This window comes from Silurus aristotelis, assembly GCF_946808225.1.
Source record: "Silurus aristotelis genome assembly, chromosome: 18".
NCBI classification, from domain to species: Eukaryota; Metazoa; Chordata; class Actinopteri; order Siluriformes; family Siluridae; genus Silurus; species Silurus aristotelis.
The window spans coordinates 6,594,879-6,620,649 of record NC_139591.1 but is presented as its reverse complement, the minus strand read 5'-3'; the positions used below and the strand labels follow the sequence as shown (position 1 = coordinate 6,620,649).

General features: G+C 38.9%; 1 protein-coding gene across 7 annotated transcripts in view; it reads right to left on the bottom strand.

Annotated features, from left to right (window-relative positions):
* Nucleotides 1-25,771, bottom strand: part of ntm (neurotrimin) — a 409,839-nt gene that overhangs the window by 33,898 nt on the left and 350,170 nt on the right. For all 7 annotated transcript variants that reach the window (XM_083567651.1, XM_083567650.1, XM_083567652.1 and 4 more), the window contains one exon: nt 3,464-3,589. In XM_083567651.1, coding sequence (XP_083423777.1) covers nt 3,464-3,589 — 126 coding nt within the window. The remainder of the gene's footprint in view (nt 1-3,463; nt 3,590-25,771) is intronic.

Sequence of the window (25,771 nt, the reverse complement as noted above, 5' to 3'; positions counted from 1 at the left end):
GTTATATTGCAGCCATTTGCTAAAATAATTTAGGTTCATTCTTCTTCCTCATGAATGTACACACAGCACCCCATATTGACGGAAAAACACAGAATTGTTGACATTGTTGCAGATTTATTAAAAAAGAAATACTGAAATATCACATGGTCCTTCAGTATTCTGAATACTTTCCGTACCCACTGTACATTTATATAATTTACTATGAGGTATTTTAGATTGGTTCAGGTTATAACACGTCAAGGTTAAAGAGGGTTGGAAACTTATGCACTAAATAATATCAACAACAGCAGAGAAAGTTTTTCAAATGCTTCAATTTAAAAATAAGTATTTTAGTGTAAAAATAAGGTTTTAGTGAAAATAAATGGAGTTTAAGTCTTGAGAATGATTCGTATTGAAATTGGCATGCTTGACACCCAGATCTGAGACTGCAGTGTATCACACTTTATTTCATGTGCACTCACCTGTACTTGCTTCTGGTCTCATCATGATTTTTACATTTCAATATACTGATCTGCTATCACAGTAAAACCACCTGTTTATTTTTGTGTCGTTCCACCAAAACAGCTCAAACCCATCAGGGCACGGACTCCACAAGGTCTCTGAAGGTTTGTTGTAGTATAGGGAACTATATTAGCAGCAGATTCTTTACATTTACATTTATAGCGTTTAGCAGAGGCCCTTATCCAGAGCAAGTCACACCAGTGGCAGTTTGGTAGAGCTGGGATTTGTACTTGAGACCTTCTTATAACTTTAGAGGCCGAATCAACACCTTAAACTCCACGTCTTGATTCAAGTTTTCCCAGCAGAACATTTCCCATAGAATCATGCTGCTTCCACTGTCAATGCCTTCTTCCATTATACATCCTTGTGCCATCTCTTAGCAGCACATGCACCCGGCTGTCCACATAATGTAAAAATTTCATTGCTCAATTGTCCAGATCTGATGCTCACCTGTCAATTTTAGGTGCTTTCAGCGGTGGACAGGGTCAGCACAGGCGCTCTGACCAGACTACTGCAGCACAACCCCATAAGCCGAAAGTGGTTTTGTGTTTTCTGACACCTTTCTCTCATAGCCAGCATTAACTTTGTGAGCAATTCTGTGCAGCTGTACAGTAGTTCTTCTGTAGGATCCGAGTATTCTGGCTAACCATTGCTCCCCATGCACATCAGTGACCCTTGTACTACTTTTGGTAGACCTGCTGTTATGGAGATGCTCTCATCCTGTCATCTAGCAATCACTCTTTGTAGGCCCTTATTAAAGTCACTCGGATATTTACACATTTCCTTTTTTCCTGTTTCCAACTACAGCTTTGTATCGACAAGAATCCGGTGAGACAATACGTATCACGATGCACAAGTTCAGCCAACTCTAACTTTAGGTTTGTGTATATACAGTAGCACTTTTCATTAAACCACAAAATAATCTGCATTTGATTATAAGTGCAACCACAAACAGGGCATGTTTGTTCCTGATGTTTTTAATGGCATTTGAACATATTCCCGCCTAAAAAACAAACCGCACCCAAACAAAACATATTGCCGTCGACGCAAGGTTTTTAAGCAGTGCCCCTTGGAAACAGGTGAAAAGAAATGCTAACATTAGTGGTGTGCCCTTATGCTAGTTCATGGATAAGAAGACTGCTAGACTTTATTGCCAAATGTTTGCGGACACCTGGTTAGGTTCCCTGGTGGTCTAGTGGTTAGGATGCAGCGCTCTCACCGCTGCGGCCCGGGTTCGATCCCCGGTCAGGGAGCCGACCCCAGCCATTAGGGTTGCACAAGCCTTAGTGCCGGTCCCAAGCCCGGATAAATGGGGAGGGTTGCATTAGGAAGGGCATCCAGCGTAAAAACAAGTGCCAAATCAAACATGCGGATGATCCTCTGTGGCGACCCCTAATGGGAGAAGCCAAAAGAAAGGTTTTTTTTGCAGACACCTGGTCATAAATATGGCATGTGCTTTATGAGCATCACATTTCACAATTTGCTATTATTATTCCTACGACTTTTCTGGGATTTTGGAGTGTGCTTGTGGAGATTTGTGCTCATTCAGACACAAAGGTGTTAGCAAAGTCAGGTACTGATGTAGGTGAGGTGAGGAGGCCTGAGTTGCAGTCAGTGTCCCAATTAATCACAAATGTGTTCAATAGGGTTGAAGTCAGAGATTTATTTATATTTTTACTCCAACCCATGTAAATCATATTTCGAAGAAGTTTGCTTTGTGCACAGGGACATTGTCATGCTGGAACAGGGTTGGGTCTACTAGTTCTAATGAAGGGAAAATGTCATGCTACTGCATCGAAAAACACCCTATACAATTGTGTGCCTTCAGCTTTTGTGGAGAAAGAAAAACACCGGGCCGGGAAAGTCGGGTGTCCCAATAATTTTGACATATAGTGTATTTAGAGGTCGGGATATAAACTCAAAACGAAACGACTGCGATTAACTTGTGTGGGTTTTTTCTTAATATCAATTTTGAGTTTTTGAGAATCGTTACAGTATCGGCGAACAAAATATCGTGATACTCGCGTGTATCGATATTTTCTTACTCCCAACACAGCTTCACATTGAGAATTAGCTTATTTGCTGCCTAATCTATCCTTGATAAGTTCCACTCCAACAAGATAATTGATGGTTTCAATGCTACGTCTGCTACATTATCCAGCTGTATGTTTGTTTGCAGATAAACCGAATGCTTTCATTTGGGTATTCTTCACCTTTAACCATGTACGTCATAGACATGATGTTTCCTTTCTCTGCTTTAACTGTGACAGTTGATCTTTATTAATTAATGCTGTAAAAAGTGGTGCCAGACACCTGTACTGTATTATAATAGAGCCATCAAAGCTCTTAAAAAACATAGCAGTCACATCGATGTCATATTAACATTTCAATTACCGGATTCTTGTACTGACACAAAGGCAGAGAGACGTGGGCTATTACACAATAGAAGCGCATGAATCATTAAACATTCAAATGTATCCCCCCCCCCCCCTTGATAATGTGAAGCCATGCAGGGTGCAGCAGAGGAACAGACAGGCTCGAACGATGTTGATTTCTCTACGGCCCACACCGATAGGCAAACGTACCACCCAGTTTGAATTGAGATGTCTACACACGCCCATGCGTGCATCTTATCTCGTGGAAACGGTACACTTTGAGCGTGACGTGTAATTTGGAATATTTGTAAGACCCTAATAAGGGATGCAATATCACAGATATTTGAGGAGACGTGAGAAGAAGGTACAAAGCTTGTTCCTGATAAGCGATGAATTGAAACGTTAGATTATGGAAATGCAAAAAAGATGGCAGGAACACCTGTTCTCGCACAGCACACATTCAATTTGCTCACACAGCCAGTTTGACCTATTGTGCACCGGAACCTCAGCTGGAACCGAGTTGCAATTTTCAGCGAATATAAATATCTAGTGCATGACATGAAAAAAACAAAAGCGGACTCTCTTACCTTTATGGGACAACATTTTCCAGTTGATTGCAGGCTCTGGCTTGCCGTTCGCCAGACACATCAGCGTAACGTTGAAGCCTTCGTTCACTACCATAGTTTTTGAGAAGTTGAAAATCTTCGGAGGGACTGAAAAGGAAAGAGAAAATGCAGATATTTATTTTTTCAATCAGAAACCAGGAGGAAACTCAAGAGCAACACACAATAAAAAAAAACAAAAAAAAACACCAACTTTTTCATACATGAATGTTTTCCGAGCAAGAAAACATTCTCCAATTTTCCAATGTAGTCTCCTCTTCTCTAAGTGGATACTACATGACTTTTAAATCACACAATCGCTGTACTGCATATACTACACAGCTTTCATCAATTGTAATGTGTTGTTTTGTGGACAAATATAGCAGTGTACACATTACACAGAACTGTTCACCTTGAACAATTACAGATTAAATCCCAAATCTTAAATCCCACTTTGTCGTGAAAATACTGTAATAATGAGAACTGCCTATCATGTGACTCTCTCTAGCAACTCACTTTGGTGATAAATGATAAAAAAATAAATAAAAAATAGAGTTGATGACATTATAACATTATGACTGGTGAAGTGAATAACACTGATTAACTCTTCATCATGGCACTTGGTAGTGGCTGTAATTTATTATAAAGCAAGTAAACATTATTATTATTAATATTGCGCTCACAGCTGATGTGTTTGAAGCAGGAAAAATGGGCAAGAGTATGAATTTGAGAAAGTTCGACAAGGGCTAAATTGTGATGGCTAGACGACTGGGTCAGAACATCTCCAAAACTGCAGCTCTTGTGGAGTGTTCTTGTGGAGTGTTCTCTGCAGGGGTCAGTATCTATCAAACAGGGTCATGAAAGGCCAAGGTTCATCAATGCATGTTCAATCCAACAAACGAGCTGCTGTACTGTAGCTCAAATTGCAGGGTCAGGACTGTTTTACCAGCAAAAGGGGGACCAACACAATATTAGGCAGGTGGTCATAATGTAATGCCTGGGCGGTGTATATTTGTTGTTTCTATGACATGCCAGATATTTGTTATAAAAGCAGTCTTCTCATGCTCCCATTGTTCCCATACACAAACAGGTGAATGATAACACTGGATTAAGGATTTCATCTGTGAGTTTCTTTTTTGTGTTCTTTGTTATAAACATGCCAAATTAATCACGAATATCAGGCATGCTTGAAAATACAGTACCACCTGAACCAACACATAATCTTAAACTGTGTTGTTAAATCGTTTAACCCCCAAAAAAAAACATTCACATGGTAGGTGGACATGCAATATGCCTTAAAACTGTTTGTGGTGGAGGATAGGTTGAGGGCCTTGGGGTCTTGCAGATTTAACAAATTAACCTGAAACAGAGATGGGAATGTAATTTGGAAACAAACCTTGATAAAAAAATTGCATTTCTCACTCTTCATGTATACAATTCCACACCTGAGTGAAACCAAGACCCTTGTTTCAACTCATCTCCTGTTTTGCTTGCCAAAGCATAGCTGAGAAACGGCTGGCTGAATAACCCAAATACGCTGGAAACTAAAACAGAGATATAGCACACAGAAACTGCCCCTTTACACAACCCTTTTAAGTTCTTGGCTTAAAGACAAGCAAAAAAAAAAAAAAAGCACAGGCAGGACTGGGAGCACCGTGCTGCAATATTCTTCAAGCCTGCCCCAAGGTGCCAAATATGAATTAAATATTTGTTTGAGATAAATGTTTAAGGTTCTTGTTTTCCTCAAAAAAAAATATAAAAAATAAAATAAAATGAAAATATTGCTAACTTATTTGTATTCCCCCTGCACCCCAGAGACATTAGGTAGAGTACATTCCATGACAAAGTGCACCATTGCTGTGTTTTAACCATGAGGAAATAGTGCTATAGTGAGTGGCAAATAAAGGTGCAGTGTTGAAATTAAAATAAAGCTGTTCCAGGCTCTCATGCATACTTACAAGCACTCAGAGGCATGTGTGGGTGTAAATATTTAAAAAGACCAGAGATCACGGTAGTCTTTTCAGGCTAGTAGGAGTGTCAATGAGAATTATGGAAAACTTCACCTCTCGGGGTGGTTTCGAAGGACCTTTTGTTTTTGAAAGCTCAACAAGCATAGGGTCATTTTTATACAGTGTATATACAGTATATCTATCTATCTATCTATCTATCTATCTATCTATCTATCTATCTATCTATCTATCTATCTATCTATCTATCTATCTATCTATCTATCTATCTATCTATAAACCCAAATTCTTTTTACACCCAAATTTTAACAATTGAATTTTACATATAAAGCAGGCACCAATGCAGTACAGTACCGATGCAATACGATACGATTCCCCCCTTTTACATTACATTGTGATCCGATTTTGATTTGATTCATCACAATGCAATTCAAAGCAATATGATGCAATGGAAAAAACATGATACTATGCAATACTATGGTACAGATAGTTAACTTTTATTTCAACAGGCCTTTGTAGAGCAAAAAAAACCCAAAGATTAAATAAAACCAGATGTTCTTTTCCTGTTTGGTTTCCAGGAAGATGCAGCTCTACCTCTGCCATGTTAATCTATATTGTATGTGACTCTCAGGATACGCCTCGGTCTCCGCGTTGTTAAACGTCAGATTCACGTAGCAGCAGTGGTGCTGAGAGAAGGCGCTAGAGAATCTGTTTAACGAGGAGAAATCAATCTACATATAAAATATTGGTCACTTTTTAAATAATAAATATTAGGGCTGTCAATCGATAAAAACATTTTATCGCGATTAATTGCATGATTGTCATTAGTTAACTCTTAATTAATCGCAACTTAATCACACATACGTTTTGGGTTTTTAAAACTCTAATAAACATGGGCATGGACAAGTATAGATGCATTATGCAAATGTATGTTTTATTATTAGCGAAACCGTATTCAACATAGAGCATGAAAACAAAATATTGTTGTAAATGTTTTAAAGTAATTATGGTGTTTCAAATTCTATAAATCATCAGGACACCAAATGAAACTTTTGCTACATTTCCACACGGACTGTTTTAATTGCCGGATGTGTACGTCATGGCGGATTTTGGTGCTTGATTTGAGACTTGGAGCATCAGTAAAACAAATGTTTAGTGATTAAAATGTAATTTTTCAGTGGGAATAATTCCCACTGAATTGAGTAAAGAAAGGACGTCGTGAATAAATGTGTTGTGCGTTTAGGGTTTTCGCCCCTTTTATATTTCTTTTTTTACTTTTTTTTTTTTTTATAAAAAATGTAGAACAAATAATAAAATTCGTGTTTTTTATATTATTATATTTATTATTATTATTATTACAATTTTTTTTAATAACTGATTTAGTATGAAACAGCTGTATATACATATGTAGCTCTTTTATTCTGTATCAGTTAATTCCGAGCAAACAGTATTTCAGCTGGTCGATTCATCGAACGCCTTTGCACCTCAGAAATGATGTAAAAACCACTGCTGTGGCATTCACGGACGATGCTTGAGTGCAATGAAAGGTACATTTAGACCACCACTTGAGAGCAATAACGTGAAGCATGTGCTCTCTATTCGCTGTATAGCACGGTTCCTGTACATGCAGGGGGGAACCAAGTGATGTGGTGACTTTATCTGTTTTAAACGCTTGCCTGGGGCACTTATGGTTTAAGTGGGACAACAATTAATATATCATCACGTGACAGTACTACATAATAAATTTCAGTAGGACGAATAATGTATGCATTTCCAGCTAGCCACTATGTATAAACTAACGACTAAAGAACAGTTGATTTTTTTTGTTGAATGCCAGTTAAAGTGCATTTCAATCTCTAACTGTTTTATTTTATTGTTTATTCCTTTACACCTTTTTTAGTGGCTTTCAAAAAAGCATGTAATGATTGAAATGATTGCCTCTCATAATGTCAAGCATTGGTATGAGAGCTGGATGAGAGTGCAATATGTGTTTATTTAAAAAAATAAAAAATAAAAAAAATAAAAAAACACAAGCAGTTGAGAAGACAAGGACAAATCCAAAATGATCCTCAAATCCAAGTGATCTCCAAACACAACTTGAACAGGCTTTGCGTCAAACAGCATGAATAACTTTAACACAAAGCAAAAGCTTTGGCTCACTGTATTTATATGTTTCTATGTAAAATTTGGGTCCTCTGAGTTTGCGCATTAAAAACACTTATGTGCGAATAGGAAAGATATACTGTAAGGGTCATGTGACTGGTCAGGTGGCATAGTTTGTAGGGGAAACTATGTGTCACGTCTCTAATAGAAAATACCATCTATCTACTGTAAAAGAGTGACAGGTTTCAACCAGATTTGATTGTCTAGGCTTAATATCAGACTCATACATGGTTATTCATTAGCAATACATTGAGACCATATAAAGAAATGAAAAAAAAAATTAAGAAAATTATTACTTCACTTCTTCTTCAAAAATGTCATTCCAGTCACCTTCAGTAACCACTCCTACAGCGCTTCTCTTTTTCCACATTTTATATTACCGCCTTATTCCAAAATGGATTAAATAAATTTTTTTTCTCAAAATTCTACCAACAGTACCCCATAATGACAATGTGAAAGAAGTTTGTTTAAAACCTTTGTAAATTTATTAAAAATAAAAAACTAAATAAAAATCGCCTACATGAGTATTCACGGTCTTTGCCATGACACTGAAAATTGAGCTCAGGTGCATCCTGTTTCCACTGATCATCCTTGAGATGTTTCTACAACTTGATAGGAGTCCACCTGTGGTAAATTCAGTTGATTAGACATGATTTGGAATGGCACACACCTGTCTATATAAGTTCCCACAATTAACAGTACATGTCAGAGTACCAGACAGGCCAGAGAGGAAGTCTAAGGAATTGTCTGCAGACCTCCGAGACAGGATTGTATCGAGGCAGAGATCTGAGGAAGGGTATAGACACATTTCTGCAGCATTGAAGGGCACAGTGGCCTCCATCATAAGTAAATAGAAGAATGTTCACAACCACCAGGACTCTTCCTAGAGTGGGCTACCTGGTCAAACCTGATCACCCTGAAAGAGCGACAGTGTTTCTCTTTGGAGAGAGGAGAACCTTCCAGAAGAACAAGAATCTCAACAGCACTTCACCAATCAGGCCTGTATAGTAGTGTAGTCAGACGGAAACCACTCCTCAGTCAAAGGCACATGACAGCCCACCTGGAGTTAAGGCACCTGAAGGGCTCTCAGACCATGAGAAACAATACTCTCTTATCTGATAAGCAATGATTGAACTCATTGGCCTGAATGCCAAGTGTCATGTCTGGAGGAAACCAGGCTCATCACCTGGCCAATACCATTCTTACAGTAAAGCATGGTGGTGGAAGCATCATGCTGTGGGGATGATTTTCAGCGAGAGGAACTGGGAGACTGTGCCAGGATCAAGGAAAAGATGAGTGCAGCAATGTACAGAGACATCCTTTATGAAAAACCTCTCCAGAGCTCCCTGTACCCAAGAATGGGGCAACAATGGGGCAACACTGTGATTGTCCTTGAGTGGCCCAACCAGAGTCAAGACTTGGAAATTGGAAAATGGCTGTGCACGGACGAGCTTAAGAAGTTCTGCAAAGAAGAACTGCCAAAAAATAGCTTGTAGCTATTGAAGCTTGTAGCATCTTACTCAAAAAGACTTAAGGCTGTAATTGGTTCCAAAGGACCTTTAACTTGAGCAAAGGCTGTGAATACTTATGTACATGTGATTTTTTGTTATTTTTTTAAATTTGCAAAGATTCCAAACAAACTTTTTTCCCGCTGTCATTCTGGGTGTAGAATGTCGAGGAAAATAATACATTTAATGCATTTTGGAATAAGTCTGTAACACAACAAAATATGGAAAAAGTGAGGTGCTGTGACTACGGTGGTGGAGGAATAGATCTGAAGCCTAATCATGATGACACTAGGCAAAAATATTCACCCCGTTCAGACGTTCATGTCTATGTTTCGACCTGCATGCAAACAAGCACAGTGTTTTATAACACTTTTCAAAAACGCTCTTCCAAATGGATCAAAATTCTTTTTTTTGCATTGTAATATAGACTGAAAAAAATAGATATATTTATAAACTGCTTTTTTCCCCCCAAAAGAAACAGTCACCTATTCAACCCAAAACAAACAGGATGACGAACATTTCAAGTGACAGAATGTTATAAATGATAAGCCAAAGCTGCTCGTGTTTTACTGCATCCGCAATAAAGAAATGTATGCATTTTCAACAGGTTTGGTGTGGACAAGCAATTTTTGATACACATTTCCTGTGTAAAACACAAATGCAGTTTTCAGATTGATTTGGAATAACATAGACGTAGCCTAGAAGTGATTTTTGGAGTCAAAACAATTGCATTACCAGTTTGTTCAGTTCCCTATTAAACGTGTGTAGAAAACTGTTAACGGACAATCCCATTGTGAATGTGCTCGTAAAGGACTGAAGCTCCAACTGTATACTGAAGAAACCATCAACCAACTCCCACAGTAGAAAATAAGATATGAAATGTGGAAAGTTGAGTCAGATTCTCTTATGTTGAATATTAATTGTGGGAGTGCTTTAGGCTGTAAATATTTATCGCCGATGTAAAAAAAGGGGAAAAACACGTTCTTTGATAATTATGTCAACATGGAACAGCATCTGGTTTGCTTATGAGGATGAAACTTGCAATTCAGAGTAGCTCAGCTGGTAAATGTGACAGGAAGAAGACCTTATTTTGGATGCAATAAAAATAAAGAGTAATGGAAATGTCACAAACACTACTCGCTGCTATTGAGTGCAGATGTTATTATGACATATGTATTATGTTGAGGGGGCTGATTTGCATTTCAAAGCTGGAATCTTAACAAAGGTTGCCATCGCTGTCTGGGTGTGTATTCACACGGAGTAATACAACGTTTTTTTTTAGACGCTCTGAGGCTTTATAGGGACTATAACTATTAATAATGCATCTAACGGCGATTTAATTCCACTTAACCACCGGAAATGACAAAGTACTTGTGAAGAGTGTGTGTGACAGTGGCGCTTTGCTACTGTTCAAAATGTTGTTGTAGTGTGCATACTTATCGATTCCGTTCTAGGACAGCAAACAACAAAATTCCTCATTTTGGCTCAAGTTCGCACAAATTAGACAATAAGTCTGCTTTGAAACAAAATGTCGGTCCTAGGATGGCTGTCCATGACAATAAATAGCACCTAATACCACCAAAAATATAGCCATAAATCTTTCGATGCTCGCTGTCCTCAAACACAGCCTGAAGCCCCACCTCTTTACTTACATTTATCCAAAGCAACGATTATTTAATTTGAGCATTATACGCTTAAGGGCCCAGGAGCAGCAGTATGGTGCTACTAAGATCTAAACTCATGACCTACAGTATAGATCAGAAGTCCAATGTCTTAACCACAGTTTGCTTCTTGTTCTATTTCTTTCGGCTGCTCCCATTAGGGGTCGCCACAGCGAATCATCCATCTCCATAGTACTCTGTCCTCTACATCTGCCTCTTTTAAACCAACTACCTGCATGTCTTCCCTCACCACATCCATGAACCTCCTCCTTGGTCTTCCTCTTTTCCTCCTTCCTGGTGGCTCCATTCTCAGCATTCTCCTGCCGATATACCCCATGTCCCTCCTATGCACATGTCCAAACCATCTCAATCTCGCCTCCCTCACCTTTTCTCCAAAAACGTCCTACATGTGCTGTCCCTCTAATAAACTCGTTTCTATCCTGTCCATCGTCGTCACTCCCAACGAAAACCTCAACATCTTCAGCTCTGCTACCTCCAGCTCCACCTCCTGTCTTTAACTCAATGCCACTGTCTTTAAAACATCGCAGGTCTCACTACAGTCTTATAAACTTTCCCTTTCACTCTTGCAGATACTCTTCTATCACAAATCACTCCTGCTATCACTCTTCTCCACCCACTCCACCCTGCCTGCACTCTTTTCTTCACTTCTCTAACACACTTCACATTGCTTTGCACTGTTGATCCCAGGTACTTAAACTCCTTCACCTTCACCACCCCTTCTCCCTGCAACCACACCACTCCACTGCCCTCCCTCTCATTCACACACATGTACTCTGTCTTACTCCTACTGACTTTCATTTCCCTTCTCTACAGCGTGTACCTCCACCTCTCCAGTCTCTTCTCAACCTGCTCCCTACTCTCACCGCAAATCACAATATCCCACAAATCACCAGTTTACTTATGTACCGAAATAAGTTGGAAAAAAAAGCATGATGACAAAATAAAATTAGCTGTTGACCTTTTTCTATTCTTAAAAGAGAAAGATTTTAGCGCTCTATTAGAGACAATACTACCTTTCTAAAATTCATAGATTTGTGTACACATTAGAGTACATACAGTGCTGTTCGACAAAATGTATACTCCTCCTAACTAACTTGAGTAATGACAAAAAAATAATAAAATGCTATTTGTCATATAAAAGCCAATTTGTATTATGGCACCTAGTGGTCAAAAATGGGAAAATGCAACAATTGCTAGTAGAGGCCCATTAAGGTAAGAATCACCCTGCCCAATTCTCAGCAGTGAATACAGGTAACTGTTTGGTTTAGTAACTTTACAAATACTCTTTACAAATACTCTTTGCTTTGTGGCAAATAATCAGATAATGATACATTAGAGTCACAATAAAATAAAGCAAAATTAAACCTGACTCTCAACATTGTATTCACTAGATAGTAGCCTACAGCACAAGCCAAGCACCTTACCCTCTCAAATGAATTAATTTGAAGGCTGTGTCCCGAAATCTATGGTCACAAGCCTCTGCTGAGTACCATTTATCTAATAGTTATGCAAAACTCAAGTTTTTTTATTCTAAGGTTTAAGAGCAGCTACTTAATCTTTCTGAAACATTCTTCAATGCCCACTTACCCTAAAGCACAGCACTATTAAGATTTCGTCTAATGCAGGCAGTGGAAGTGATATCTCCTCTACCATATGGTGGGCAAAATGCCTTTGGGATTATGAAATACAAACTCACCTTGTAAATCACATTGACTTTCTCACAACAAGACATTTCCAAAAATATATTTTCTGCAGCACAAAAACAGGACCCGGTGTGTAAACAAATGCATAAACTAGCAGCTATAGAATGCTCCAAGAAAACAGCTGATGAGGAGTAAAACTGTACTGCTGAGGTGTATGGCAGCTTTACGGGAATACCAAGTGTTTGGACCTCAGTCTTTATTGGTTCTGTGGCAAAGAAGTCTTGATGTATCAGGGTGAGGTGTTGTTTCAAATAGCAACCCAAAACTACAGCCAATAAAGTGCTTATTGTGAGCAACTCTCTCTTTTATTGCACAGTCAGTCACAGAGTCAACAAAAAGACGTGTGTGTGTGTGTGTGTGTGTGTGTGTGTGTGTGTGTGTGTGTGTGTGTGTGTGTGCGTGTGTGTGTGCGTGTGTTTGCGTGTGTTTGCGTGTGTGCGTTTAAGTACGGTAAACCGTGCTAAATTGGAATTTGAACACGGCAGTTTCATCCTTTCACTTCTGATGATGTTTTTTATCTCTTCAAACTAAGCATAAGCCAATGGGGGGACTCCTGCTGAATTTAAATCATTTCCCACAGCTGTTACTGGGAAATGAAAATAAATCACTTTTCACAGATTTACTTAAATCTAAAAAAGAAAAAAAGGCACTGCCTTATGACAGCCCATGGTGTTTCCATGTTATTAAGTTGGGACCTGAGATGCAGCATAGTGATGTTCAGAAAAACCTTGTTATGGGAATAGAGGGCAGGTTGACAAATTTGGGCAGTTTTATCTCCATATGCAAAAGATTAAAGCCACATTTTAATTTTTAATAATGATTACAAAAAAAGTTGTTATTTAAACACTTCAGTCATATGTGCAAAAATAAATGTAGTTATCTAATTTATCCTTGGGGAAAAAAAATATACATTCAATGCAGATTGATAAACAATGCATTGCTACAAAGCCTACTTGAGTGCATATTAACTAGAGACAATTTGGCCAGCTTGATATTTATCCATTTATAGAGTATAACTAGCACGCTCGCTTGTCAAATCTTTATTAGAACAATACTTCTTTGCACTTTATTTGTTTGTCTGTTTAGGTTTTTCACATAAAACCACTTAATTCTTGACCCTCATGGATGCCTCCATTTCTAAACCCCTTTGACTTCAGCTTTCTGCACATTATAACCATGCATAAATATCCAGGCTTTCTCTCCAATTTTATATGGACACCTGCCAATTTCTCCCCAGCAACCTGTCTGACGGCAAACATGCGCGTCCTCTAAAAGCCAGCAAACTGCATCTTTTCGAACTACTGCTCCTGTTGCATCACAGGTCAGTGTACAGCACTCAGAGGAAAGCTCCCCTGGCTCTCAGTCATTGACAGACTATCAATCTTTAAAAAAAAAGTTCAGAGCAATTGCACAGTAATATTCTGCTTTTCTACCAGTCTACTGCTTTCAAGACAAAAATCAAAACACATGAACATATTAAAATGATTATCAAATGATAATGTTTTTTATAATAAAATTATTAAAAATATTGTACATCTATTTTTTACTTATTTCGTATTTTCTTTTAAATGGTATAAATACTGTATATATTGTGTAGGTCCCCCTTTGCTGCCAAAACAGTAGCTACAGTAGTTTTGGAGATCAATTACATATATTTATGGCATTTGGCAGACGCCCTCATCCAGAGCGACTTACAAGTGAGACGGGGAGGGTGAAGGGCTTTGCTCAAAAGCCCAGCAGTGGAAGCTCAGTAGTGGTGGGATTTGAACATGCGACTTTCAATTCAAAGTCCAAAGCCTTACCACTGAGCTACCACCTCCCCACCAGATGCTCTGACCCAGTCGTCTAGCCATCACTATTTGGCCCTTGTCAAACTCGCTCAAATCCTTCCGCTTGCCCATTTTTCCTGCTTCTAACATGTCAACTTTGAGGAGAAAATGTTTCACTAACAGGTGCCATTAAAAAGAGTTAATCAATGTTATTATTCACTTCACCTGTCATAATGTTATGATGTCATAAAAGTGTATAATGGGTATGTGTAACACTGTGTGCCAATACCCGATCTTGCAAGTCATACATTTCCTGTTTAGCTATTTTGATTAAAGATCTTGTTTTGCTACCTTGTTTTTTATTTTTAAAGTTTTGAATATGCCTAATTTGCTGATCACCTGACAATTACCCAGTTCTACTGCCTAACAATTTGTATATTTCTATCAGTCTTTCAAAAAGAAAAACCTTACTCCACTTCCATCCATCTCAGCCTACTGTCCCTGACACTGTCATTATCGTTACAGTCCACAAACTGTAATAACAGTGCACATTTTTTTATATTATTAATTTGCCGCTAATTTCAACTTTAACATTCACCTGAATTGATTAAGTTGTTTGACTGGAATAAAATGCAATAGAATAGGAATGGAATTAATGGACTGTACATTTTTTTTTTTTTTTTTTTTACCAAAGTCCTTATATGGATTGGACTAGTTTTATATGGGGAGGTGCTAATGTATTTCTGGGATTTTTGCTCTGCACTGCACTTTTTTTATAGAACGCGCACACACACACACACACACACACACACACACACACACACACACACAGAATTCCATTATATTCTGTCAGTAAAAGAGTTTGTGATTTGTCATCCTTACAATGGCATTTTAAGCTGTGTTTCATTCTATTGACACCATACAAAATCCAAGTATTGCCCAATATAAAAAAAGACCAAAAAAATATATAGACAATGAATAAAAGGACTTGTCAGAGAAGTGATATTTCCATAGTTGTTCAAGTTGATTTCCCAACACAAATACAATACAGCCTACACTGTTTTGGGACAGCTGAGATATTCAGCCATATGTGATTTTCTCTGAACTGTTACCACAAAGTTGGAGACACACAATTATATAGGAGGTCTTTGGATGTGGTAGCCTTCTATTTTCCCTTCACTTGAACTTGGAGACCCAAACCTGTCCCAGCTCAACAATGGTCCTGTCTTGATCTTGAATGGCCTGTTTTGGAGCTCTGACCTCAACCCTATTGAACACCTTTAAGATGAATTGGAATGATCACCGCAATCAAAGCCTCCTCACGTCACATCGTTACCCGACTTTATTAACACCCTTGTGGCTGCAAATCTCCACTTCAAAATGCACATCTACCCAAAAGAGTCGAGGATATTCTAGCATCAAATAGGGACTACATTTGGAATGGGATGTTCAAAAAGCACATCGAAATTTTATGGTCAGGTGTCCAGAAACATTTGTCCAGTTGTGCAGTCACAAGCCTCATACCAAGCAATTATAATTAGGGTCAAACTAATTAGTTTAGTCAGTATTAATTATATGCAGTATGCACGTGCACATAATGAAGACCCTCCGATCTGCAGAAAGTTACTTAACAGACGTGTACAGAAATATTATCTTTTTCATTTAATATTCGAGGTATTTGATTATTATTGGACATTTTCCAAATTGTAGGTTATTACAAAAGCAGATTATTGCCAAATAGTTTCTTTGCGGTTATTAGACTACTTCAATAACACGAACACTGATATTACACTTCGAAACTTGAGATGAAATGATATTTACTTCAATAAAATAATAGTATATGTTTATTCTTAATAAAAGTATAAACTGGCCCAACCCACTCCCACCACACAGTTAATCTCAGCAGTTCGTTGCTATACCCAGCTAACAACACTTTTTCCTTCATTCCTGCACACACAAACACACGCACACGCATCCACTTCCTTACATATATATATCTCCATGCAATCCCTTTGCTACTATGCATACTTTTAAAGTAAAGGACTGAGGAGCTCTGAGCTCTCTTCAGTGGAGTGAGCGATTTCTGTTTGAGCTGTGAAAGGCAGCAGACTTCAAAATCTACACCTGTGCGCTCAATCTCTCAAACAGGACTCTCCAGTGAACAGTCCCGCCTAGGCTTTGGTAAATGAGTGGAAAAATAAATTGAGAGAATGGAAATAGAAAAGTCAGAAAGACAGAGACAAAGCTGGATTGATAGCATTCATAGTCATACAACGGTGTCATTTCTCAATTGGGCTACGGTGGAAGTGTTTGGTTTACAGAGACTAGCATGAAAACAATTAGCACAAGGCAAATTTACTATAAATGCTTAATTTGGCTACATTTGGCTCTCTTGGCTCTGATAAGGTGTCAGAGCTGTTTTGTGTACATTCTGCTTCCTCAAGTCCGATTTCACTTGTCAGATTCTTTTCAGATTTTCTATCTAACTGATTGGGAGTGTAAGAGCAGCAAAATCAGTACACCGAGATGTAGACCACGTTCTTTGCAAAACAAAGATTCTGGGTGGTTGTATGAATCACTATTACTGAACAGACAGAGTAAAGTGTAACCCTGTTGCACAAAGCTGCACCTTTTTCTAATTAGGCAACAAGGACCCAGTCACTCTCTTCTCAGCAGACTATTAGTTTCAAATTTGAGGTGATACCATGGGATGATACCTGGATTCGATGTGCTATTATACTGGTGACAGCACGGAAAGAGTGCAAGCGTTCCAACAACAAGTGTGTTTTCACATTTTCTAACTGTGTCACATTGTGAAATACAGCCGTCAATCAAGTAGCTGCTTCCATCTGAGCCCCGACATGGAATTAAATAAAAGCCAGGGGGGTGAAACATAGTTTTTGATAAGTAAATCTGAAAGAATTATATGATTGTCATTATGGAAATATAACAATAGAATGTGTGGACTATTTATACAGTCCTTTCAGATTGGAACAGCTCCCACCTACAGTAAAAATCAGCTGTATAGCTACCATTTTGTCTTTAAAGAGACAACCCTTGAAATAAAAATAGTGTCTAATAATCCCATCCAATCCTGTGGTATAACATGAATGAGTTTGCAAGAAAAATGACATGGTTCTTATGGGTACTCAACAGGAGAATGCTACGCTGCTAGAGTGATTGATGAAAGGCTTTTCAAGATTAGACATTAATCAATAATTCATTGATTACAATAGCTTTCTGAGTAATTACACTTAATAATTAGCGTCACTTAAAAGCAGGAAACGAAAGCGAACCGGCGTCGCATCCATTTCCCAGCACTACAAAAGTCGCTTTGCGGCTTTGACCCTAATTCTGTCTGTGTGTTGCTGTGATCTGTAACCCAATTAAAACAAACACAAACACAAGTCTATAATATCTGATGCAGCTGCAGCAATATAGTTTTCATGCAGGAAATGTCAGATGATTTTACATGCAAATGATGACCTCTTTCATGAGTTAATTATCATACACAAGCTTTAATCAGGGCACGAGTATTTATTTCATCTACATTCTGACTCGCTCACTCTTTTCTGCCTTCTTCAAAGAAGGGAAAAAAGGAAGGGGGGGGGGGGGGGGAGAGCAAGAAAAGAATTCGACAAAGACGTTATAGAAAGCATCCTGAAGCAGCTGCACGAGGAAGAGGGGGCTGAAGGTTTTATGGCAGATATCCCATAATCTGTGGTAAGGGAGGATAAAAACTCTCCCTGCCACGGTTTGGACAGTAATCCTGCCCCGTAGGTGACATATTCAAAAGTTAAAGACAAAAATAGCCCCTAACAGCCTCCAAAGGGCCGGTTCAGAATAACTGATCTGAAGCTTTTTGGCAGTGATCTTTATAAAGAAATAAAACAAAGCATGCAGAATTGTAGGTAGTATAAAGACATTTCAGGACTTTCATTCGCTTTTTTGACAGTAATAAAGCGGTGTATAAAAATGCAATTTTACTAGGAACTAAACGTCTCCAAATCCAACATGCTTTACTATGAAAATATTCTTCTTTTAATACCAGTACATTTTTCTCCTTTGCTTCAGTAAAACTTCAAGCACTTCCCTGCTGCAAAATGCGTCTAGAGTGTTTCTAATCACGAGTTTCAATAAATCAGAGCTTTTACCATGATCTGAAGGAACATGCAGGCTTTACTACGGCAACAAAAGTGAAAAGGTCAAATATGAAATAAATCTACAAGATGGTTACAGCCTCCATGGTTACTGCCTCTCTAAGTGAAGCATAGCCAGGGGGTCCACTTTTTTTTATTGGTGGAAAAAATAATAACATTATCAGGGTTAGTATATTATTGAGCTCCAATAATTATAAAGCTGGTCATTTAAAGTGGAAAAAAAAAATTTCTCGGTGATTGAGATGTTGGACTTCTGATGCAAAGGTCATGAGTTCAGCGCAACTAAGTTGCCACTGCTGGGCACTCGATCAAGTCCCTTAACCGCACAACTGTATAAATAATACTTGTCATGAAATGATAAAGATTGCAGAATAAAGTTGTAGACTACAAAGTTTTTGAGTATTAATAAGCAAACAAATTCAAATCAAACTATCGTAAACATGAAACATGCCTAAAGCAGTCGATTAGCATTAACTGGCTGAAACAGGAATGAGAACATGAAACAAAAAACAGATCAAATTCCTGAAAAAAACTAAACACAGACCAAAGGCTGAACAAAGTAAACTGGATGTATTACTTCACTGAGTGAAGTAATGAATGAAAGTCCTTTTAAACAGCTCTAATATGTGTGATGGGAGTTTGAATAGCATTATGATACCGACAGATGAAGTGAATAACACTGATTATCTCTTCATCATGGCACCTGTTAGTAAAACATTTTGTCCTCGAAGTTGACGTATTAGAAGGAGGAAAAATTGGCAAGCGTAAGGAGTATGATAAGGGCCGAATTGTGATGGCTAGACGACTGGGTCAGAGGATCTTTAAAACTTCTTGTGGAGTGTTTCTGGTCTGGTCAGTATCTATCAATAGTGGTCCAAGGTGAAATGGCAGCAGGGTCATGGGTGGCCGTGGCTCACTGTTGCACGTCGGGAGCAAGGTTGGTCTGTGTGGTCCGATCCAACAGACGAGCTCCAGTAGCTCAAACTGCTGAAGAAGTCAATGGTTAATGGTTAAAGCTTCCGATGTTTCAATTAAATTAACAACAGTATGTAAAGACTTTACTAACATTGTTTTGTTCCCCACATAAGCCCCATCTTGTATGTTCAGGTATTGATCCATGTGCATAGATATTTTTACATTATGCTTGCTGATTTATTGTTTTCCTATAGTGTGGCACTGATGGCTCAACACTGATCAGAAGGTCAAGGGTTCAAGCCCCAACACTGGCAAACTGCCACAGTTGGGTCCTTGAGCAAGACCTTTATCCCTCTCCGCTCCAGGGGCACTACATCTTGCCTGACCCTGTGCCCTGACTCTAACTTCCTAACAAGCTGGGATATGTGAAGAATTGAATCTGAATGGGCTGTAATGTATATGTGGTAAACAAAAGCTTCTCCTATTCTAGAATAGGAATTGCTTTTCCACCCACATGGGTGAGCCTGAAACAGCAGGTGATCTTTTATCTACACGTAGCCAAGAATTAAAAGTTCAACACTTCGAACGAACTCAAAAAGCAACTTTATACCAAAACTGTTTTAACAATCTTATTGAAATCTAAACGGGTTTAAAAACCTGATTATTAAGAATGACAAGTCTTTACATCTGTGTGTCTCAAAAGTGTTGATCCTTCTGCACCAAAGAGATGTGTCTGTGGTGCAGACTGCAATTCTAAGGTAGTTGCTATGGTTACAATATATTTCATTACAATCTAGGTAACATTAGAGTTTTAGAGCACTGCGCATGTATGCAGGCACTAACCACACAGCCCATGGAGCAGCAGGCAGGCTCTGTAGGCAGTGATTATACTGACGCTCATTAACCTCAGATTCAAAATAATTTTAATCCAAATCACATTTTTGTCGCATTTGCGCCATGCTCCTGATCAACCCGCGGTCTGCGCAATTAAGCACAATGGCTCGGCTCCTCATGAGGTCATGATGGAAGTTAATGAAGTTTCTACACATACATGAGACCTTAAAATCGCTATTTGAAACTATTGCAAAGTGTATGTGTGTGTGTGTGTGTGTATATATATATATATATATATATATATATATATATATATATATATATATATATATACAGTATATGGGCGATGAAGAAACAAGGTAGTTGTAAAAATGATTTCTCAAAATATTTTTAAGTCACAATGTACAGACCACCACACAAACATATAGAAGAGGAACATTTCAGATGAATCGACCTAAAAAAATAACAAAATAACTGCAAAAAGGCCAGACTGCCAACAATATTTGCATTTCACACGTACACAAATCAAATGAAATCGGCTAAATTGCCTGCATGTGCACGCTCTAATTACAGCGCAACATTGTTGCACCAAATAACAATTTTTTTTTTTTCGATTAATTACATATAATTATTTCATTAATGAATTAAATTAGAACAGAATATGCCGTTACCGACTCTCCCAGACATTCTATGAGAAATCAGACACTGAAAATGCCATGGTCCTCGTTTCATAACACAACTGCATTAAATTTTCGACTATTCGGGGTAGCTCCTATGCATGTGCATGTCTTCTTCTACTTCTTCTTTCGGCTGCTCCCATTAGGGGTCACCACACCGTCTCCATACCTCCAGTCCTCTACATCTGCCTCTTTCAAACTAACCACCTGCACATCTTCCATCACCACATCCATAAACCTCCTTCTTGGCCTTCCTCTTTTCCTCCTGCTTGGCGGCTCCATCCTCAGCATTCTCCTACTGATATACCGCATGTCCCTCCTCTGTACAACCATCTCAATCGCTCCTCTCTCACAGTGTCTCCAAAATGTCTTACCTGCTTGGTCTGTCTCTAAACCATACAACATTGCAGGGTCTCAACACTGTCTTATAAACTTTCCCTTTCACTCTTTTATCACAAATCACTCCTGCTATCACTCTTCTCCACCCACTCCACCCTGCCTGCATTCTTTTCTTCACTTCTCTAACACACTTTGCACTGTTGATCCCAGGTACCTGAACTCCTCCACCTTCTCCACCTCTTCTCCCTGCAACCGCACCACTCCACTGCCCTCCCTCTCATTCACACACATGTACTCTGTCTTACTCCTACTGACTTTGATGCATGTGTGTATTTAAAAAAAAAAAAAACAGAGCCTGAGGATGCCATAGAAGTCAGGAGGCTTGAGGCAATTCCAGCTTTTCACTCATACATGCAGATAACCAAATGTGGGGGAAAAGAAAAAACCTGGATGAAGATTATGACACTCTGGATATGTTCAGCTATGACCTTGTTCTGCATCACCGAGTGCCGAGTGCAGTATATGGCCCAAGTTATCAGGTATATAGATTTAAGACTTGAAACTTTCCATGGGAAATAATGGGAATTAGTGGGAATTAATGTGAATAAACTAGGAATTAACAAAATTGCAGGTAAGCCTATAACAGGTAACTGAAATGTACATGAAAAAAATATTGCAGAATAATTACTCCGATATTACATAAATGTATGTTTAAAACTTCCTTGTGCTTTGTGTGAGCTGATGTGCAACAAAATTATACAATTAAATTAAAGTCAAAATAAAAAAATTTTCATTCTGTATTAGTTTGCATGATTATGCAGAGAAGGGGAATGAAAGTCAGTAGGAGTAAGACAGAGTACATGTGTGTGAATGAGAGGGAGGGCAGTGGAGTGATGTGTTTGCAGGGAGAAGAGGTGGAGAAGGTGGAGGAGTTCAGGTACCTGGGGTCAACAGTGCAAAGTAATGGAGAGTGTGTTAGAGAAGTGTAGAAAAGAGTGCAGGAAGGGTGGAGTGGGTGGAGAAGAGTGATAGCAGGAGTGATTTGTGATAGAAGATTATCTGCGAGAGTGAAAGGGAAAGTTTATAGCACTGTGGTGAGACCTGCAATGTTGTATGGGTTAGAGACAATGGCATTGAGTTAAAGACAGGAGGTGGAGCTGGAGGTAGCAGAGCTGAAGATGTTGAGATTTTCGTTGGGAGTGACGACGATGGACAGGGTTAGAAATAAGTTTATTAGAGGGACAGAGGATGTTTTGGAGACAAGGTGAGAGAGGTGAGATTGAGATGGTTTGGACATGTGCAGAGGAGGGACATAAAGTACATCGGTAGGAGAATGTTGAGGATGGAGCCACTAGGAAGGAAAAAAGTAGGTAGTTGGTTTGAAAGAGGCAGATGTAGAGGACAGGGGGGTATGGAGACGAATGATCTGCTGTGGCGACCCCTAATGGGAGCAGCTGAAAGAAGAAGGAGACGTTTGCATGATTATCATCTTATGACAAAACAAAATGTTTATATTTATGTTTGCACATAATACAGTTTATATACATATATACTTAATACTTATATACTATACCTTTTTTTTTTGACAAATTTCAAATTAATTCCCATACATTTACATAAATTCCCCAAAAATCCCAATAAATCCTGGTAAATTTTCAAGGATTGGAATATTTCCAGGTTGCCATTTCCATAGAAAAGTTTTTAGAAATGTTTTGACCCTAAACAATTTCAACACTATTGCAAACCCTAACCACTTATAAACACGCAGGTTTGTCACCTAAAAAACACCACTCTCAGCCCTTATACCCATATACTAATATTCTATGTAAAAAAAAAAAAAAAAAAAGATTAAATAAAGCCTTAATATGGACTCTGAAAACACTAGAAAGGAGCTGGATGAGTAATGGGTCCTCATAAAAATCTTAGTCATTTGTGTACTTAAGCTCTTGTAGAGAATATTAGATATTCAAAATACTATTACAGACTTACACGCTTCTAAACATCCAATACAGGTGCTATGCTTTCAATGGCATATTTCACATACTGCTTAAATACACCTCGGGTTCATGCTGGGAATCGCGGAATACACAGGGTAATGTGCAAAACCAGGAACAAGAATTGTGAAATATTGGAGCATGTTAGCACTTAGTGGTTCCCAGCGAATGCTACTGGGGGTTCAATTTTGCTAAAAAAAAAAAAAAAGGGGGGGGGGGTGGAGGACACAGGTGGTGCAGGGCCCAGTGTTTAATCCTGAGTTTGGTGTTACTGAAGTAGTTTGCATGTTTATTTCTAGTTTTAAATTTATTTTGCATAACTCCTAAAAGCAGGCGTATGGGTGTAATGGTTATAAAATATTGCCCTTGGTGTGATTGAGTGCATGATAATCAAAGGAAAGGATTTATCCTGATCATTAAAAAAAAAAGATCAAGATAAAGCTAAAGATGAATGAATAAACATTTTCACATACTGATCAAGGATACTGCTACACCCTAGATAGAAGCTCATTTCCATCACATTTACGGCATTTAGAATTCACCGTAATTCAAAACAGCGTACAAAAGCGCTCTTGGCCTGTATTAGTGGTCATCAGTGATGGACAGTATCAAAGTGAATGGAATTCATTACTGTACTTAAGCAGCTTTATTATGTATCTGTACTTTACTGAAGTATTTCCATTCGGGGAGACTTTTATTTTAAGTTCACTAAGTTTAGAATATCGTACTTTTTATTGAAATACATTTTGCGAAATTAGTCATTGATTTTTATTTATGAGTTGATAAAAACCTCCAATCAGAGTAAAGCGCACGCTCTGTTTTTACCTCGTTTTGCTTGCCGCTTGCCGCATCCCCCATTTATTGCGGTGGTTCCAAAACACTGGGATAAACGGATGCCACCCCAAAAAAGCTATTTTTAAATACAGTACTGTATTGTATTAACATTTACTTCATTTTATAGTTAATAATTCTATTTTTTATGAATACATTTCATTATTTCAACATAAAACTCCATAAAAACAATTCCCTATAAGTTTTTTGGTCTATCGTGCTATCCGCTAGAGACCAGGAAATTCAGCCAAACTAATTAGTTCTTCTTCTTCTTCTTCTTCTTCTTTTGGCTGCTCCCATTAGGGGTCGCCACAGCGGATCATCCGTCTCCATACCACCCTGTCCTCTATATCTGCCTCTTTTACACCAACTACCTGCATGTCTTCCCTCACCACATCCATGAACCTCCTCCTTGGCCTTCCTCTTTTCCTCCTACCTGGTGGCTCCATCTTCAGCATTTTTCTACCAATATAATTCATGTCCCTTCTCTGCACATGTCCAAACCATCTCAATCTCGCCTCCCTCACCTTGTCACCAAAACATCCTACATGTGCTGTCCCTCTAATAAACTCATTTCTAATCTTGTCCATCCTCGTCACTCCCAACGAAAACCTTAACATCTTCAGCTCTGCTACCTCCAGCTCCACCTCCTGTCTTTTACTCAATGCCACTGTCTCTAATCCATACAACATCGCAGGTCTCACCACAGTCCTATAAACTTTCCCTTTCATTCTTGCAGATACTCTTCTATCACAAATCACTCCTGTCACTCTTCTCCACCCACTCCACCCTGCCTGCACTCTTTTCTTTACTTCCCTAACACACTCTCCATTACTTTGCACTGTTGACCCCAGGTACCTGAACTCCTCCACCTTCTCCACCTCTTCTCCCTGCAACTGCATCACTCCACTGCCCTCCCTCTCATTCACACACATGTACTCTGTCTTACTCCTACTGACTTTCATTCCCCTTCTCTCCAGCGCATATCTCCACCTCTCCAGGCTCTTCTCAACCTGCTCTCTACTCTCACCACAAATCACAATATCATCTGCAAACATCATAGTCCAGGGAGACTCCTGTCTGACCTCGTCCGTCAACCTGTCCATCACCACTGCAAACAGGAAAGGGCTCAGGGCCGATCCTTGATGCAGTCCAACCTTCACCCTGAACCAGTCTGTCGTACCTACTGCACACTTTACTGCCGTCACACTGTCCTCATACATGTCCTGCACCACCCTCACATACTTCTCTGACACACCTGACTTACTCATACAATACCACAACTCCTCTCTCGGCACCCTATCGTACGCTTTCTCTAAATCCACAAATACACAATGCAGCTCCTTCTGTCCTTCTCTATACTTCTCCATCAACATCCTCAAAGCAAATAAGGCATCTGTGGTGCTCTTCCTCGGCATGAAACCATACTGTTGCTCACAGATGGTCACCTCTTCTCTCAGCCTGGCTTCCACTACTCTTTCCCATAACTTCATGGTGTGACTGATCAACTTAATTCCCCTGTAGTTACTGCAGGTCTGCACATCTCCCTTATGCTTAAAGATCGGAACCAGCACACTCCTTCTCCATTCCTCAGGCATCCTCTCCCCTTCCAGAATCCTGTTAAACAATCTGGTTAAAAACTCCACTGCCATCTCTCCTAAACATCTCCAGGCTTCTACCGGTATGTCATCTGGTCCAACCGACTTTCCATTCTTCATCCTCTTAATCGCTGCTCTCACTTCCTCCTTACT